The sequence below is a fragment of the Diabrotica virgifera genome, chromosome 3, assembly GCF_917563875.1.
Source record: "Diabrotica virgifera virgifera chromosome 3, PGI_DIABVI_V3a".
In the NCBI taxonomy this organism is placed as follows: domain Eukaryota; kingdom Metazoa; phylum Arthropoda; class Insecta; order Coleoptera; family Chrysomelidae; genus Diabrotica; species Diabrotica virgifera.
In genome coordinates, this window is record NC_065445.1 from 205764803 (window position 1) to 205781667 (window position 16865).

General features: G+C 32.2%; 1 protein-coding gene across 1 annotated transcript in view; it reads left to right on the top strand.

The window, feature by feature from the left end:
• The window catches only part of LOC126882332 (cytochrome P450 4C1-like), a 271597-nt gene that overhangs the window by 25971 nt on the left and 228761 nt on the right, over positions 1 to 16865 (top strand). The window contains exon 3 of the mRNA XM_050647208.1: positions 3413 to 3607. Within this exon, the coding sequence (XP_050503165.1) occupies positions 3413 to 3607 (195 nt within the window). The remainder of the gene's footprint in view (positions 1 to 3412; positions 3608 to 16865) is intronic.

A 16865-nucleotide genomic window follows, 5' to 3' on the forward strand; every position in this document is an offset into this window, starting at 1 on the left:
ACCTATATAAAGAATTAGCCAAGACAAATATCCCTACTCCCATTGAAATTTGCCTACTTATGTCCAACCTTAATCCACGTAGGATTAACCTGATCCTTAAATTCCTTAACTTAGCCAAACTTAATTTATAAATTAATCAATTCCCAAATTTGAATTAAAAAAATTAAGAAGATAAAGATATAAAAAGATATTGGACCTCCAAATGATAAAAGTCTTAACCCTTATGGTATAATATTGCCTTTCCTGTAGGGACTGCCTATACGAAGATGTTCCTGCTAATATATATTTAAAAAAATTGAGGCTTTAACATATATATTTGGAAATATTCGACTGCCCAGAGCAAGACAAGAGTATTTCCCTGGTGTAAGCTGGGCGAATTATCCCGAGGGATATAACCCAATAAAGGAAGAAGAAGAAGAAGAATAAACAAGCCAGGCGATTTGCGAGCTATTCTAACTCTGCAAGATGCTGGCATGGGCGCCCCAGGATTATTTTCAGGGGGTGCATCTGAAATTTAAGTGATTGCATTTGATTCTACACATACTATTAACCAGTATTAAATATACAACTATACATGTAGAGCTATCTGCTTTCGTTCCGGACAGGGGATGCAATTGATATTTTAATAGGGTATTATTTTATATTAAAAATAAATATTCTAAGAAGACAGGTTTTTTTGGTGGGATTTTCTACCGGCAAGGTTATAAAAAAAACTACGCGTGCATGTGAATAAAAGGCGCTATCGGTACACTGTAGTGTAAGAAAGAGCGTATTGTCGATAGCTCTTTGCGCCCTCGTTCGCAGCGAATCCATTCGCTCGAGCAAATTACGTGACCTAACAATACCTATGTTGTTGTGCACAAAATTTTGGAGTAATTATTATATATTTTAGATTTCTCAGATATTTTCTTAGTGATTAAACGAATATAATACATACTCTAAAATAATTTTTGACAATTTGATCCCGATAGATACCGAAAGACTGGAAAGAAAATTTATTGATACCAATACACAAGAAAGGAGATGAAATGAAATGTGATAACTATAGGGCTGTATGCTTATCATCAGTGGCATATAAAGTCTACACCGGAATAATAGAAAGGAAGCTGAGGAAAGAACTGGAAGGAAAACTAGAAGAAGAACAAGCGGCTTTTAGGAAGGAAAGAGGAACAAAAGATAATATATACATACTAAGAAATATAATTCAAAGGAAAAAAGAAATAGGAAAAGACATATATTACGTTTATAGATATTAAAGCTGCTTTTGATTCTATAAATAGAGAAGTAATATGGTCAGTAATGGAAGATCCGCAAATCCCGCAAAAATAGTAAGCGAGGTAAAAAGTACATATTATAGAAACGTACTTGCTTAAGTACAAATAAACGGAAAGAGACCGCCAGTAATAAACTTAAGGAGAGGAATAAAACAAGGGGATAGTCTCAGCCCAGTTTTGTTTATATTAGTAATGGATAGAGTAATGAAGAGCGCTAAAAGAAGGTCAAGGCAATTACAGTCAACAATAGGGTACAGGAATTTAGTACCAGTGAGAATGGAGGGATTACTATATGCAGATGACTTAGTAATAATAGCACACAATAAAGAGAAAATGCAAAAATTAATCGATATCCGGGTGGAGGAAATAGAAAATTTGAAAATGGAGGTAAATGTAAAGAAAACGAAGACCATGATAATAACCCAAAAGAAAAGGGAAGAAATAAACCAAACGATATTTAGGTGCAAAAACGAAATAATAGAAGCAGTGTCGACGTTTGAATACCTTGGAGTAATAATATCAGAGGATGGAAAGATAGATCAAGAAATCTCATACAGAGCGAAAAAAGCAAGTAGGATCTACTATGCACTAAATAAAACAATATTTGGAAAGGAAGAAATAGATAAAGAAATAAAACTGAAGGTATACAACGCAATCTCTATACCAACTTTAATATATGCAAGTGAGACATGGGTAAACAATGCAAAAATAGACAGTACAATAAACGCAGCGGAGATGAAGCAGCTAAGAAAAATAGCAGGAAAAACGAAATTGGACAGAATAAGAAATAAAGATATTAGAAAAAGACTGAAACAGGAATCGATAATAACCAAGATACAAAAAAGAAAATTAAAATGGTATGGACACATTAACAGAATGGGCCAGGGAAGACTACCAAAGCAGGTGATGGAATCAAAAAGATATGGTAAAAGAAGGAAAGGGAGGCCAAGGAAGAGATGGATCGATCAGATTATAGAAATTGGACAGGAAAAAGGAAAAACACATCAACAAATGAAAGAGTTAGCAAAGGACCGCAAGAAATGGAACATATGAATAGAGGATGAATAAAACCTCCGACGCCCCTGAGGGGCATAAGGAGTTTTGAGAAAGAAGAAGAAGAATAGGAAAGTACATCATGTGACACCTCATTTAAAAGTCTCGAAATACTAACTACAAAAATGTATAGTATTTGCGCAAAATTTTCGGTCCAGTAATTTTTAAATGCATTCATCGTTTTTTTAATCCTGAGAAAACTAATAAGAATTTTTGAAAAATTTAAATTCAGAATGAAAGATTACATTATTACCGCGGCCTGAAACTCCCTAAAACCTTCTATAATGTATATTTTAATAAGTTACAGGGGTGAAAACGAAGAGAAATTTAGTATGATTTTTAGTTTCAAATATATCATTCAACAGAAACTTTTTGTTTATTCTAAAGGACATTCGGCCCTCGGTAATAACGCAATTTTTGATTCTGTGTTTAAATTTTTCAAAAATACTCAATCATTTTTTGAGAATTCAAAAAAATTAATGTATTTAAAAAGAATTTGACCGAAATTTTGCCCAAGTATTCTACATTTTTGTAATCAGTATTTCAAAAGCTTTAAAAAGAGGTGTCACATGATTTTTCAAAAAAACTTTTAATTTTTTGAGGATTCGAAAAAAATTAATGCATTTAAAAAGAATTTGACCGAAATTTTTCCCAAGTATTCTACATTTTTGTAATCAGTATTACAGAAGCTTTTAAATGAGGGGTCACATGATGTTCTTTCCTTTTTAAAAATATCAAAGTTATGACTGTCACCTGGAGGGGGATCGCGTAAAGTTCGAAACATTGATGCCAAAATATACTAGGATTATTTAAAAAACCGAGCGTTTTGCTTATGTGCTAAAAATAAATGAGTTTATATGGGGGGGGGGGGTAACACATATTCCAGCGCACTGTATATAAAAACGTATAAAAATATAAATTAAATTAACTCTTTGTCGGAAGCTTGTGTTAATATCATATAGGTCGGCTTCTAGAACCGCTGGGGTGTTCTCAATAATTACAAAATTAGTTACCATAAAAAAACAATTTAAGAACAAATTTCATGTAAATGTAATTCGTCTTAAGGATTTCCTGTTTGTTTTCAGTGATGTTACAACGTTGGGTGGATATACAAATTGCTTACCCAAAAGTAGCTGCTGCCTGGTTGGGACCCACACTTTATTACGTAATATCGAAACCGGAATATATAGAAAAGATATTAACGAGTAGATCAGCTTTGAATAAAGATCATGTCTATCAGTTCATGAGTGACATTGGTGAAGGTATACTTACTGTTACAGGTAGGTTAGCAATTATTGGAACTAATAATTGTGTCTTGCAATAGCTCAGTAAATTAAAATAAAATCAAAATATAATTCCGTACAGGTTAGAAAAAATTTTGTATCAAAGTTTAGGTCAAAATAAAAGATATTTTCAAGAAAGTCTATGATTCGTATGAGGGATAATTGTTTAAATAATTAAAAATGGGTAATTTTGCACAAAATTTTTAACTGTCACGTTAATTCAGGATTTTATGAATGTCCTTACGATCTTTTTCTGCAAAGCTGAAGTAAAATCTTTCATATAATACTTACAAAACTAAATTTGGCAGTTAATTTATTTAAATAATTGTATCAAGATTGAAAAACACATTTGCAAAAAATTATTATTTGCATTATAAATATGCACTATAAAATATTTTATTGCGCAGAAAAAGTTGTACTGGAGTACCGTTATAAAGCAGAAAAAATTGGTTAAAATCCGTGGCTGGCGTGAATAACTTGACAAGTCGAAATTTTGCATTTTTGTGATATTTATTGCAATGGATTGCTTATTAATGACTTTATGCTGTGAATAACTGAATATCTTAAGAAATCACATTAATAACGTTTAAATCCATTGTGAATATACTGACAGCTCTTTGAAAGCCGAGATATATCTAATATCTATAGATATCAAATTGATAAAGAAAATTTAAATTTGACCAGTCGAGTTGTTGACATAATCTTTACTTTAGATTCCTTTACGTATTTTTATAACTCATTTTGTGATGTTACACTTGTTAGAATGCCACTATATCTAATGTGATACATCGACTTATCCAGTTATTCCTGATCCTCTTTTTGTAATAATAAATTGATAACTAGTTATGTGAAACTTGACGTCTCGTTTCTGACTATTATGTATTTTGATATCATGACTTGTCATTTTGGGTACAATATGATCTTAAGTTGATAAAATGAGATGCACGATCTGAACATTTCCCGCCTTCAATATCAGGATGCTTCGATTATGTAGGTGCGTGGGTCACGTAATGTACATACAGTTTAACGGTTTTCTGTCTGCTGCCGCTGTTCAGTTGTTCAGTTAATCACATATGTTAATGTTGAAAACACCAGTTACTTCTGTTACAATGGCGAAGCGGGTACAATTTTTAAGAGAATTGCACAAAAATGTCAAAGAAGGTTGTGTACCAAGTAATGACGAGGAATTTCTGGAAGTGGAAAATCTTATTCCAGAGAATAAAAGTGAAAGTTGTTCACCAACAGGAGAAAACAATATCCTAGAAGAAGGTAAGTGTAAGGCTTTACTGTAAGGAATGCATGCTAATTTGGTAAAAAAACTTATATTAAAGGTAACAAAAGTTGCATGTTTACCTTTGTACTCAAGTATCAATTTGTGAGATATTGTTAGAGGCAATGGGTTTTAAAATGTATGTCGTATGCTATGGTTATAGCGTTGATTGAATATAGGCTTAAAGGCGTTACAACTATTCATTTTAATTATAAATTATTATCCTTATATACACTGAAAACATAACTGGTTTAATCTTTTTTCTTCGAGGTATGGGGCACACAATTTTTCAGTTACGTTTCATAGTAAACTTTAGCCCAGGAAATATTTGAATATTTGTGAACATTGCCGTAGGTACAAAATATCAACTAAATAGTCTAGTAAAAATAAAATGACATGAACGTTATTGTTTTTTAGTAAGTACCTATCTTTCATTCAAAAAGTTGTGAACTGCCGTATCTAAAAGTTGGTCTATATTTCTGAATATTTTGTAAAATAATACTTTGCAAAGTAAGGTGCTAAATTAAAATCATCAGAATTTTTTCGAAATAGGTTGTCTTTATTAAATAAAGTAGCTGTTACATCAATGTATTTTTTTTTGTTAATATGACTACGCAAAATTTATTAATGAAATAATTGTAAAAACGTGGATGTTAATCAATTTTTAATAGGTTGTAATGATATCAACGGAAATTTTTGTGAGAAATTTATTTAAATTAGCTAGGTGTGTAGAATTGTATACAGTGTGGGCCAAAACAAAAACTCAACCTCGATATTTGGCAGTATTTATTAGATTTTAAAGAAATAACGAAAGAGGTCGATTTTTGATCTAAGGGGGACACATTTTTACGGTACATACATTTGCATTTTGTCAACCACCTCCCTTCCACTTCCCCCGCCACTTATTTTTAAATAGGGAATATGGGTCCTATGCTAGTCCATTTGAAAGGAAATTAAATTCTATATTCAGTAATATAAACATTAACATAATCATTTATAAAGGGTGTCTAAGAAAAAAAAATTTAATTAAATTATTTCACCCAAAAAGAAGAATATATGTAATTTATTTAACTGGAAATACATTATACTGCTGACAGAAAACAGAAAAAAATGTTTATTTGATAACTAAACATTGTTTGTTGCTTAAATTCAATTTTCAACCTACCACGAGACAGATGGGTGGCAGCTTGAACATTGAAATTAAGCGAAAAGCAATGTTTATTTATCAAAAAACATTTTTTTCTGTTTTGTGACAGCAGTAGAATGTATTTTGAATTAAATAAATTACATACATTCTTCTTTTTGGGTGAAAAAATTTAACTAAATTTTTTTCTTGGACACCGCCTATAAATAATTATGTTAATGTTTATATTACTGAGTATAGAATTCAATATTCTTTCAAATGAGCTAGCACAGGACCCATATTCCCTATTTAAAAATATGTAGTGGGGGAAGTGGAAGGGAAGTGGTTGACAAATGGCGGATGTATGTAATGTAAAACTTTGTCCCCCTTAGATCAAAAATCGACCTGTTTAGTCAATTCTTTAAAATCTAATAAATACTGCTAAATATTGAGGTGGATTGTTTCCTTTGGGTCACACTCTATTATTATTATTTTTTTTTCAGACTTAAATCTCTCAGACGATAGTGTAGCAGATCCAGATTATGTTTTACCCAAAGAAAATTTCATGAAACATCCAGTCGAAAACCTGCAAAATAACGACAGCAACTCTGATACGGAAAATATTCCAGTTTTGCAAACTCTAACCAGTAGAAATGATACAAAAAGAAAAGGTCGAACACGAAGAGAAAGAGAAGAATGTAAAAGGCTTAGAAATGCAGGAGAGAGCTATACTACAGAAAAAGGCAAAACTAAACCCAAAAGATTATCGAAAAACTTATTACCTTGTAGGCTAAAATGTGCGGAAAGGTTCAGTGAAGCCGAAAGGGCTACATGTTTTAATGATTACTGGAAATTAGGGAGTAGAGATCGAAGGGCTATGTACATATCGGGGTTAGTTTCAATTTTACCTAAAAAGACCCAGAAAACCGACGGCAGAGCAATAAATAGAGAGTGTTATTGTACATACAAACTGATCGTTAATAATGAAGCAAAACGAACCTGCAAAGAATGTTTTTGTAGAATATTAGGGGAGACTAAAGGATTTATCAATGTACTTGTCCAGAAGAAGAAGTTTTCTTCAACCGGAATAATAGAATCCGATCAAAGGGGTGTAGGTCCTCCTGCCAACAAAAAAAGTATAGAAGATATAACTTCAGTCAAAAATCATATTCTATCTTTTCCTAGCTACGAAAGCCATTACTGTAGAAAATCCACGAATAAAAAATATTTATCTCCTGATCTTTCTATAGCAAAAATGTATAGGCTATATAAAGAAACTTGCTTAGAGCCGGTTTCTTTAAAACTGTACTCAAACTGTTTTCACGACTTAAAACTGTCTTTTAAAAAACCATCAAAAGACACCTGTCACACCTGTGATATGATAACGATGCAGATGAAGTTAGCTGAGGAAAATGGAGATTTAAAAATTCAGTTAGCTGAGCATCATTTGCAGGCTGAAAAGGCTTATTCTGCAAAACGCGCCAGTAAAGTAAGAGCTCAAGAAGATTCCTCGATTCAGGCTTATGCGTTTGACCTCCAACAGTGTCTACCCACACCACTTTAACAAACCTCAATTGCCTTTTACAAGAGGCAGCTTTGGACCTTTAATTTAACGGTTCACAACTTGGCAACGGATGAAGCTACGTGTTACATGTGGGATGAGACAATTGGAGCACGTGGTGCAAATCAAATCGCATCCTGTCTGTGGCACTTTTGTTTAAATTATCTTCCACCAGTTGTCAAAGAAATTACATTCTTTTCAGATACTTGCGGTGGACAGAATAAAAATAACATCGTGGCAATGATGTTTACATTTTTATTAGACAAGCACCCAACTTTAGAAATTATTAATCACAAATTTCTCCTTAGTGGTCATAGTCACATGGAATGTGACTCTGATCACGCCATTATTGAGAAAACTAAAAAAAAACACAAATGAAAATTAACCATCTTCATGATTGGATTCAACTGGTTAGATCATGTAAGATAAAAAACCCATTTAAAGTTGTTCATATGAGTTTAAACGATTTTTATAATTTTACTGAGCTTGGCTTAAGAAAAGGACCTTTCACAATTAGAAAAAAGGATGTTGCTGGAGATAAGTTTTTATGGCAACCGGTTAAATGGCTGCAATATCAAAAATCCGTTGGCGAAATTCATTTTAAAGATAATCTCGAAGATAATACCCCCTTTAAATGTCTTACTTTCAGAAAAAGAGAAAAACCTACACACTCCTTTCACTTAAACGTAATAACGAAAGAACCTTTACCAATAAGCAAAGAAAAGAAAAAAGATCTTCTGGACATTTTGCATCTAATAGATCCTTTGTTCCACGACTTCTATTCAAATATAAAAACAACTGAAACCAAATCAACAGATCCCGATATTGACGAAAGAGATCCAGATGATGTCGATAATGACAATGCAGATGAAGAGAGCATTGAATAATAACAAAAACTATTTACTGTTTTTAGTTTTATTTGTATGTGACAAAGAAGACTGTTTTATTTTAGTTACAATTTTTTATTTTATGTTTCGTTCCTGTTAGTTTCTGAAATAAATATTCCAAACCGAAGGGCATGTTTTATTTAGCTGTAAAGTTCTCTATTTCATCAGATTTATTTAAATTAGAGTTAGTTGCTTATGGTGAATAAGTTGACAAGTACTAGGTGAACAATGTGACAAGTCTGATTTCTATAAAATAACCAAAGGAAATCCCACTTTTTTTCCAGATTTGTAAAAATCGACTAAAATTACTTATATTTACGATACTAAACTAAAAAAAAGTTAATAATCTTTTTTACAGCTAATTGTCAAAACTTAAAATCAGTGCCCTGAAAAACTGCATTTTTAGACATGTCAACATATTCACGCCAGCCACGGAAATATAATCAGCAGTTTATGAGATATTTCATTTTTTTATTAAATATTACCATTTTTTCAATCTGAAAAACCCGGTTGCTGCCAGTAGAGTATACAATTTTTTAAGATATCATTTTTTTTTGCTTTTATATATTTTAGGTAAGTGCATTTAGAAATCAAAATTTCAAATAACTTCCCCTCCAAAATGGCGTTTGAAAATTGTTGTGATTTGTTTAAACTTGTTCTTTTAATAACATCTCCAGGATTAAAAATTTTGAAGGGCTGTTTCGGTATTCGTGTTCCTGGTAATTTTTTACATATTTGCAAAAAAAGTTTTTTTGGGACCACTTTTTGCCGAGATAGCTTTTCAAGTTTAAAAATTCATAATATGTTTATTTATAAATCATCATAATCATACATCTCCAAGTGGAGCAAAGGGCACCTTGCGGTGTTTCAAGTAGCATGCGGAATGATGGTGAGGTTGCTAGTCCCACGCATCATCTGTTGAGTTCCGTCCAATTTTGTTTACTAGTTTTCTCCATTCTCTTCTGTTTTTTGATATCTTTTTTGCATCGTTCCATGTTAAATTATTTTCTTTGAGTTCTTTCCCTATTGTTCTTTTCCACGTATAAGATGGTCTACCCATTCTTCTTTTGCCTTGAGCATCGTAATGTAGAGCTTGTCTAGCAATATTTGTTGCTGGTTTTCGTAAGGTATGTCCTATCCACTTCCATTTCCGTTTTTCTATTGTATGTTCTATCCTTTCTTCATTTCTTATTCTCCACAATTCGTCATTAGTAATTTTGTTTGGCCAAAATATTCTCAGTATAATACGTAGGCACCTGTTAATGAAGGATTGTATTTTCTGAAAGAATTGTTTATGGGGTTTCCATGTTTCTGCTCCATATAACAGGACAGACTTTACATTAGTTTCAAGTAGTCGTAGCTTTGTTCTTCTTATGATGTTTGTCGAGGCTCAAATCTTGCGCAAAGAGTTGAAAGCGTTTTGTGCGAAGCTTATTCTTTGTGTTATGTCCTTTTCTGTGCCTCCTGTTGTGTTTAGCAGACTGCCCAAATAACAGAAACCTTTTACTTCTTCGATTTGTTTCCCTTCCAAATTTACATTGTTTCCGTTCGTTTCCCATTTGATAGTATTTTCGTTTTTTTGGGATTTATTTTTAAGTCGGTTGTTTTTGCTATGTTGTTCAATCTGGTGATATTGTTTTGCATGTGTTGTCTGTTTGATGTTATGAGGCATATGTCGTCAGCGAACTCTAGATCTTCTAGTTTTTTAAATGGTGACCATTGTATACCTGTTTTTTTATCTTCAGTTTGTTTCATTATCCAATCTACGACTATTATAAACAACGTCGGTGACAAGACACACCCTTGTCTTACTCCTTTTTTGTGCTTATTTGTTGGTATAGTTCCCCTTCATGTTCAACTCTGGCAAAACACTTGTCGTAGAAAAGCCTTATCACTCTTATATATTTGTCTGGTATTCCATAGAGTTTTAATATCCTCCACATCATATTACGATTTACTGAATCAAACGCTTTTTCGAAGTCTACAAAGTTGATATAAACTTCCTGATTCATTTCCGCTGATTGTTCCAGGATGATTAATAGGGTATTTATATGGTCAATACTGGAACTGTTCGATCTGAATCCTATTTGGTTAATTCTTAATTTTTCATTAATGGGATCTTTAATTCTCTCCAATATTATTCTGGCCATTATTTTGGTAGCTACAGTGAGAAGAGTGATTGGTCTCCAGTTTTCGCATAGTGTGAGATTTCCTTTCTTTGGTAGCTTTATTATAACTCCTTCACCCCAATCTTATGGTATCTTTTCCTCGATCCAAATTTTTTTAAATAGTAAGTACTACGTATCCACTGAGAAGTTTAAGTGTGATTTTACCAGTTCTGCGGGAATTCCATCAACACCAGCCGCTTTGTCGTTTTTTAAAAGGTTTTTCTACGAGCGTGCAAAAATGTCTACTTTCGCGCACGCATTTTAGTTTAGAAAGTTTCACTTTTCCGCACGCGTGTTACTTTTCCGCACGCGTGTTACTTTGCCGCACGCGGTTTTTACTTTTCCGCACGCGTGTTAATTTAGATATGTTAATATGGCCTTAAAGTAATTATAATACATGAAATAAACTAATATTTAGATATTATTTACTAATTTATTTCAAATATATCTTATTGTGTTCCTGTTTTAATGCAATTAACGCGACACTTCGATGAAATAAAATTATTTTGACATAATATTCGAAAGTCAAATCGGTAGACAATAACAGTCGTTTTAAATCATCGTCAAGGAAACCAAGATCGTCGTTCATGCTAACTCATTATATTGAAAGTTTGGTTTTGACAACCTTGTCAAAGAATTAATTTGTGTATGTATTTTCATATTAATTAAATTAACTGATTAAGATTTGGTAATTTTTCAAAGACTCTTAGAAAAAATATTGTTCCTAACTCTTGCAGAAAGTCTCTTTTCCGCACTCGACTGCTTGCCGAACTCCCGCTTCGCGTCGTTCGGCACACTGCAGCCGCGTGCGGAAAAGAATGACTTTCTGCACTTGTTAGGAAAATAACTATTATAGCGTACCTTATTTCGTCCTTCGTAAATTCGTCGTTTCTTATGATTAATGTTTCGTTTCTCTCTGTTTCTTCCATCTCTATTTATGATTCAATTCCTTCTTCATAGAGCTCTGCGAAGAATTGTGTCCATCTTTGGGCAATTTCTTTTTGAGTTATGAGTGTTTCTCCTTCTTTCCCCATTAGTTTTGTTCTTTGCTGGCTCTTGCCCCCTCTAATTTCTTTGGTTATTTAGTAAAGTGTCCTTGTGTCATGTATTATCGCTGCTTCCTCTGCTTTTTCTGCCATTTGTTCCATACACATCCTTTTATCTGTTCTGGGTTGTTTTTTAACTTCTTTATTTTTTTATGTGTATTTTTTCTGCATTTCTTTCCGTTTTATCTGGTTTGTTGTTTTGATCAATTCAGTTTTGATTGCTCTTATTTCCTTGATTTTTGTTTTAGTGTCCAGCGTTATCCGTGGTTGATCAGCTTTCTACTTGCACCCTAATATCTCTTTCCCTGCTTCCATTTACGCGTTTTTATATATTTCCCATATACGTTCAATGCTAGATTTTCCTATTTGTTCCAAGTTCCCCACATGCCTCTCCAAAGTTTGTTGGTATTTGTTTGTTATGCTAGAGTCTCTTAATTTATTTTTATTGAATTTTCAGTGTTTTTTGTTTGATTTATAATTCGCCTTGAAGGTAATTTTTATTTTTGCTCTCACTAATTCGTGGTCTGATGCACAGTCGGCTCCTCTCATTGCTCTCACATCTTGTAAGGAATTTTTCCACTTCTTTTCAATGAGAATGTGGTCAATTTGGTTCTTAAATTTTCCTCCTGGTGACGTCCATGTTGTTTTATGGATATCTTTATGTTGGAATAATGTTCCCCCAATCATCATATCATTTGTCGAGCAAAGTTCTATTAATCTCGTGTCATTGTCATTCCTTTCTCCCATGGTATGGATCCCCATTACATGTTACTTTCCATTATTATTAGATCCTACTTTGGCGTTCCAATCCCCCAAAACGATTTTTATATCCCGTTTATATGTTTTTTGTATTTTTACTAGCAACATATACATCTGGTCGTAGAACTCTTCCTTTGTTTCATCTTCTTGTTGATTTGTTGGAGCATACACATTAATTATTATTAAGTTTCTAAATTTGCTTTGAAATCTTCCCCATATAATTCTCTCAGAGACATTCTCCCACTCCACCAATGCTTGGGCCGATGCTTTATTTAACATTAATGCCACCCCTTTTTCTTTGTCTGAGTTTATATCTTTGCCAGAATAGATGACAGTAGTTCCACACTGTAATTGGATTCGTCCTGACCCATTCAATCTAGTTTCACTCATCTCTAGTATGCTTATGTTGTATCTACCCATTTCTGTTGCTATCTGATGTGCTTTACTTATTTCCGCCATTGTTCGTATATTACAACAACCTATAATATGTTTTCCCTTGTATCAATTTCTCCTTCTATTGATTTCCAAGTTTTGTTTCTTTTTCTTTTTTTCTTGCTATTTACCCTATTTCTCCCCACCTTGTCTGTTTGCAAAACCATAATCATATTTATAAATAATTACATTTAAAAGTGCGTGAGTACATCTATCAAACCTATTACTTAACAATGCTATTTATACATGCAGTAAAAATTGTAGAATGTTTTGAAAAGTTATGACTTTCGTAGCTACCTTAAATGAAAACTTTTGGCCTGAAAATTGGCGGAGGAGTAGTTTGCAATATCTCCGTTATTAATGGGCAAATTTCAATATTTTTTAATTTGGTTTAGGATATTAAAATAACAACATCTGAATGACGTTATTTTCAATAAACATTCATCAATTTGTTATAAACATTTTTTCTTCAAATTTTGTTTTCTAATAATGTGATAAATATAACTTGGCAAAAAAGATAACCCCAAAACAGTATTAACCTGGCATTGGTCGCTAGGTAGGTTTGTACGCAAGTGGTCGCGCGTGAGATTTTCTCTCACATATCCAACTTTTGCCTTTCTTTACAATATAAAATTTTTAAAACAGATTTTAAACTTTGTTTTTATTAACTAATAATATAGACTGGGCAGTATCGTCGCCCCCGCTAGCGAAATTATTCCGATTCGATTTTTTTGCACAAACTTACTCAAAAAGAGGTCCTTATAACATATCCACAGGGTGCCGGGCGGTGCCGTGGTCGAAAAATTGTTTTTTTTAAACAAATTCACAAAAATAATTTTTTCACTTCGAGCAAATTTTTTAAATAAATTGGCTTATTCTGAGCAAAAAAGGTCTCTTGTCATTTTTTTCTAAAATTGATTGTTGTCGAGTTATATGCGATTAAAAATTTGAAAAATGCGAAAATGGCCATTTTCAAGGCTTAATAACTCGATTAAACAATATTATTATGAAATTCAAAAAGTCACCAAATCATGCTTCAAATCCCTTCTTCAAGGTCCTGAAGAGATTTTTGTCATTATTTTATTAGAAAGCTGTTATTTTTAATTATTAACAATTAGCCCTATAGTCCAGGATGCATCGTCGCCCCCGTTAGTGCAATTATTCCGATTCCATTTTCTTGCAGAAACTTACTCAAAACGAGGTCCTTTTAACATATCCACAGGGTGCCGGGCGGTGCCGTGGTCGAAAAATTGTTTAAACATTTTTTTTAAACAAATTCACAAAAATATTTTTTTTATTGCGAACGTAATTATTAACAATTAGCCCTATAGTCCAGGATGCATCGTCGCCCCCGTTAGTGCAATTATTCCGATTCCATTTTCTTGCAGAAACTTACTCAAAACGAGGTCCTTATAACATATCCACAGGGTGCCGGGCGGTGCCGTGGTCGAAAAATTGTTTAAACATTTTTTTTAAACAAATTCACAAAAATATTTTTTTTATTGCGAACGTTTTTTTTTTTTAGATAATTTGGGTTATTCGGAGCAAAAAAGGTCTTTTGTGATTTTTCTCTAAAATTAATTGTTGTCGAGTTATATGGCCATTTTCGCATTTTTCAAATTATAAATCGCGTATAATTCGACAACAATCAATTTTAGAAAAAAATCACAAGAGACATTTTTTCCTCAGAATTTCCCAAATTATCTAAAAAAAAATTGTTCGAAGTGAAAAAATTATTTTTGTGAATTTGTTTAAAAAAAATTGTTTAAACAATTTTTCGACCACGTCACCGCCCGGCACCCTGTGGATATGTTATAAGGACCGCGTTTTGAGTAAGTTTCTGCAAAAAAATTAAATCGGAATATCGCTAGCGGGGGCGACGATACTGCCTGGTCTAATAAGAACACAATAATATAACATAATATACATAATAATATGATAAGACAAAAAAAAAAGAATGTGTGTGTACTTTGTACGCACGTAAGAAGTTATACTTCTATTATAATAAAATATGATTTCAACGAAATTAATATACTTTAAACAGTTTATTTATATTTTATTTTAATATTAAACTAATTTTAATACCTACTACTTCTCAAAATTTTTTATTAAAACAGTGCCAAAAAATTAAAATAATAAAAGAATAAAACACACACAAACAAACACATTGAAAAATGCCACAAATGATTTCTGAACAATGTAGGAAAAAATTTTAACTAAATACGTATTTTCTGAAAAAAAAAATTAAATAATAAATAAACCTACAATCATAAAATGTATAAAAAAAATAAAAGTTTCCATTGGGGTTCGAACCCGCTTATCAGCGCAGTTAGTATTGACCTGCCATTCACCTTAAACTTTTACTCACGGAGATGATGTGTCATCATGTGCGAAGATCAACTAACTAAACGGATTAAACTTTTGACGGTTCTGAATTTAACCAAATTATTTTGATTTTGAATTGAAATTGTTTAGAATTGAAAGAAATATTAAAATACAACAAAACATAGAGTAAGAAAACAATATATTAGGTGAATATTGATAGAATTTTTGATGGTAATCAAATTATGTAAATCAAAGCATTACATACTATTTTGGTAGGTTCTTTTTAAATTTTCCAAATAGGTAGGTACCTAAGAAATTTTTTATTAGAATACTGAAACATTTACATTATTACTTACCCGGGCCTCGATTTTTGACCCTTCGCTTCGTTATCGAACGTATTCGCTTCGTATACTAAACAGATACGAAGCGTATACGTTCGATAACGAAGCGAAGGGTCAAAAATCGAGGCCCTGTCGCTTTTAAAAACTATTTAAAAAGTCACTACAATATTATAAACTTGAGTGTCAACTGAACTGAAAGGTGAAGGAACTTCAACAGTATGACAGAGACAGATTGTCAATAGGACGTTATGAACTGTTTTGTTACTTCAGCCAATTAATTTAAAATTTATGTTGATGTTAAAACTAAAACATTTTCAAATCTCCATATATTGTTGTTAGAATTATTCGACTTAAATATAGAAAATTGTAAAGTATGTAATGATTAAATATATGAACACGACAACTGATAAATAGCTACTAGGAGTTATGCAGTCAGCAATACATTAGAATTAAGATGTTTAAATAGTTGTTCGAACGCTAATTAACAATGATCACTATCAAATATTTAATTACTGTCAAATATTTAATTACTGTCACCAACTGTCAATGTCAACTTTGATTGGGTTGCTGAAAAAATAATTGATTATAATTATGAGATCAGTTAATAACAATTATTAACATAATTGATCAACTAATTTCATAATTGTAATCCATAATTATGTTTTTAGCAACCCAAACAAAGTTGACGTTGACAGTTGGTGACAGTAATTAAATATTTGATAATGATCAGTTTTGATTAGCGTTCGAACAACCGGCCCTTTGTTTTGATGACTGATAATTTGATCTAATTTGTTGACTACAGATGACATAACAAAATTAAGTGATGATATATTTCGTTTGGCTGAAGAAATTTTGTTATTATGTGAGAATGAGAAAGAGACTAAAAAGCAATTGATGAGACTGAAAATCCAAGAGCCTCAAACCCAAACCGCCCGAAAATGAATGAATGAATGAAGGAAATGAGTGGAAGTTTAGGATGGTATGATGTGTTGATAAACAATAATTAGAGATGCATCAAGTCAAACTAGTTTGATTTTATTCAGCAAACTTGACTTGACTTGAAAACCAAACTTTTTTTGTAAAAAAGTTTGACTTGACTTGATTTCATTATCTTTAGGTTTGACTTGAAATCAAACTTCTTCAAACAGTTTGAAGTTTGAATATCATATTGGGCAACGTGTTTATTTCCGATGGCGGATCTAGAAATTTGCCTTTGGGGCGGGGGGAGGGGGGTAAAAGCAAGACATTGATGATCGAAGAACCGTTTTCTTCTTCTTCTTCTTTTTCTCAATCTATCATCTTAAGCGATTTTTCAGTGATTTGGTGTTTATTTAAACAAATTT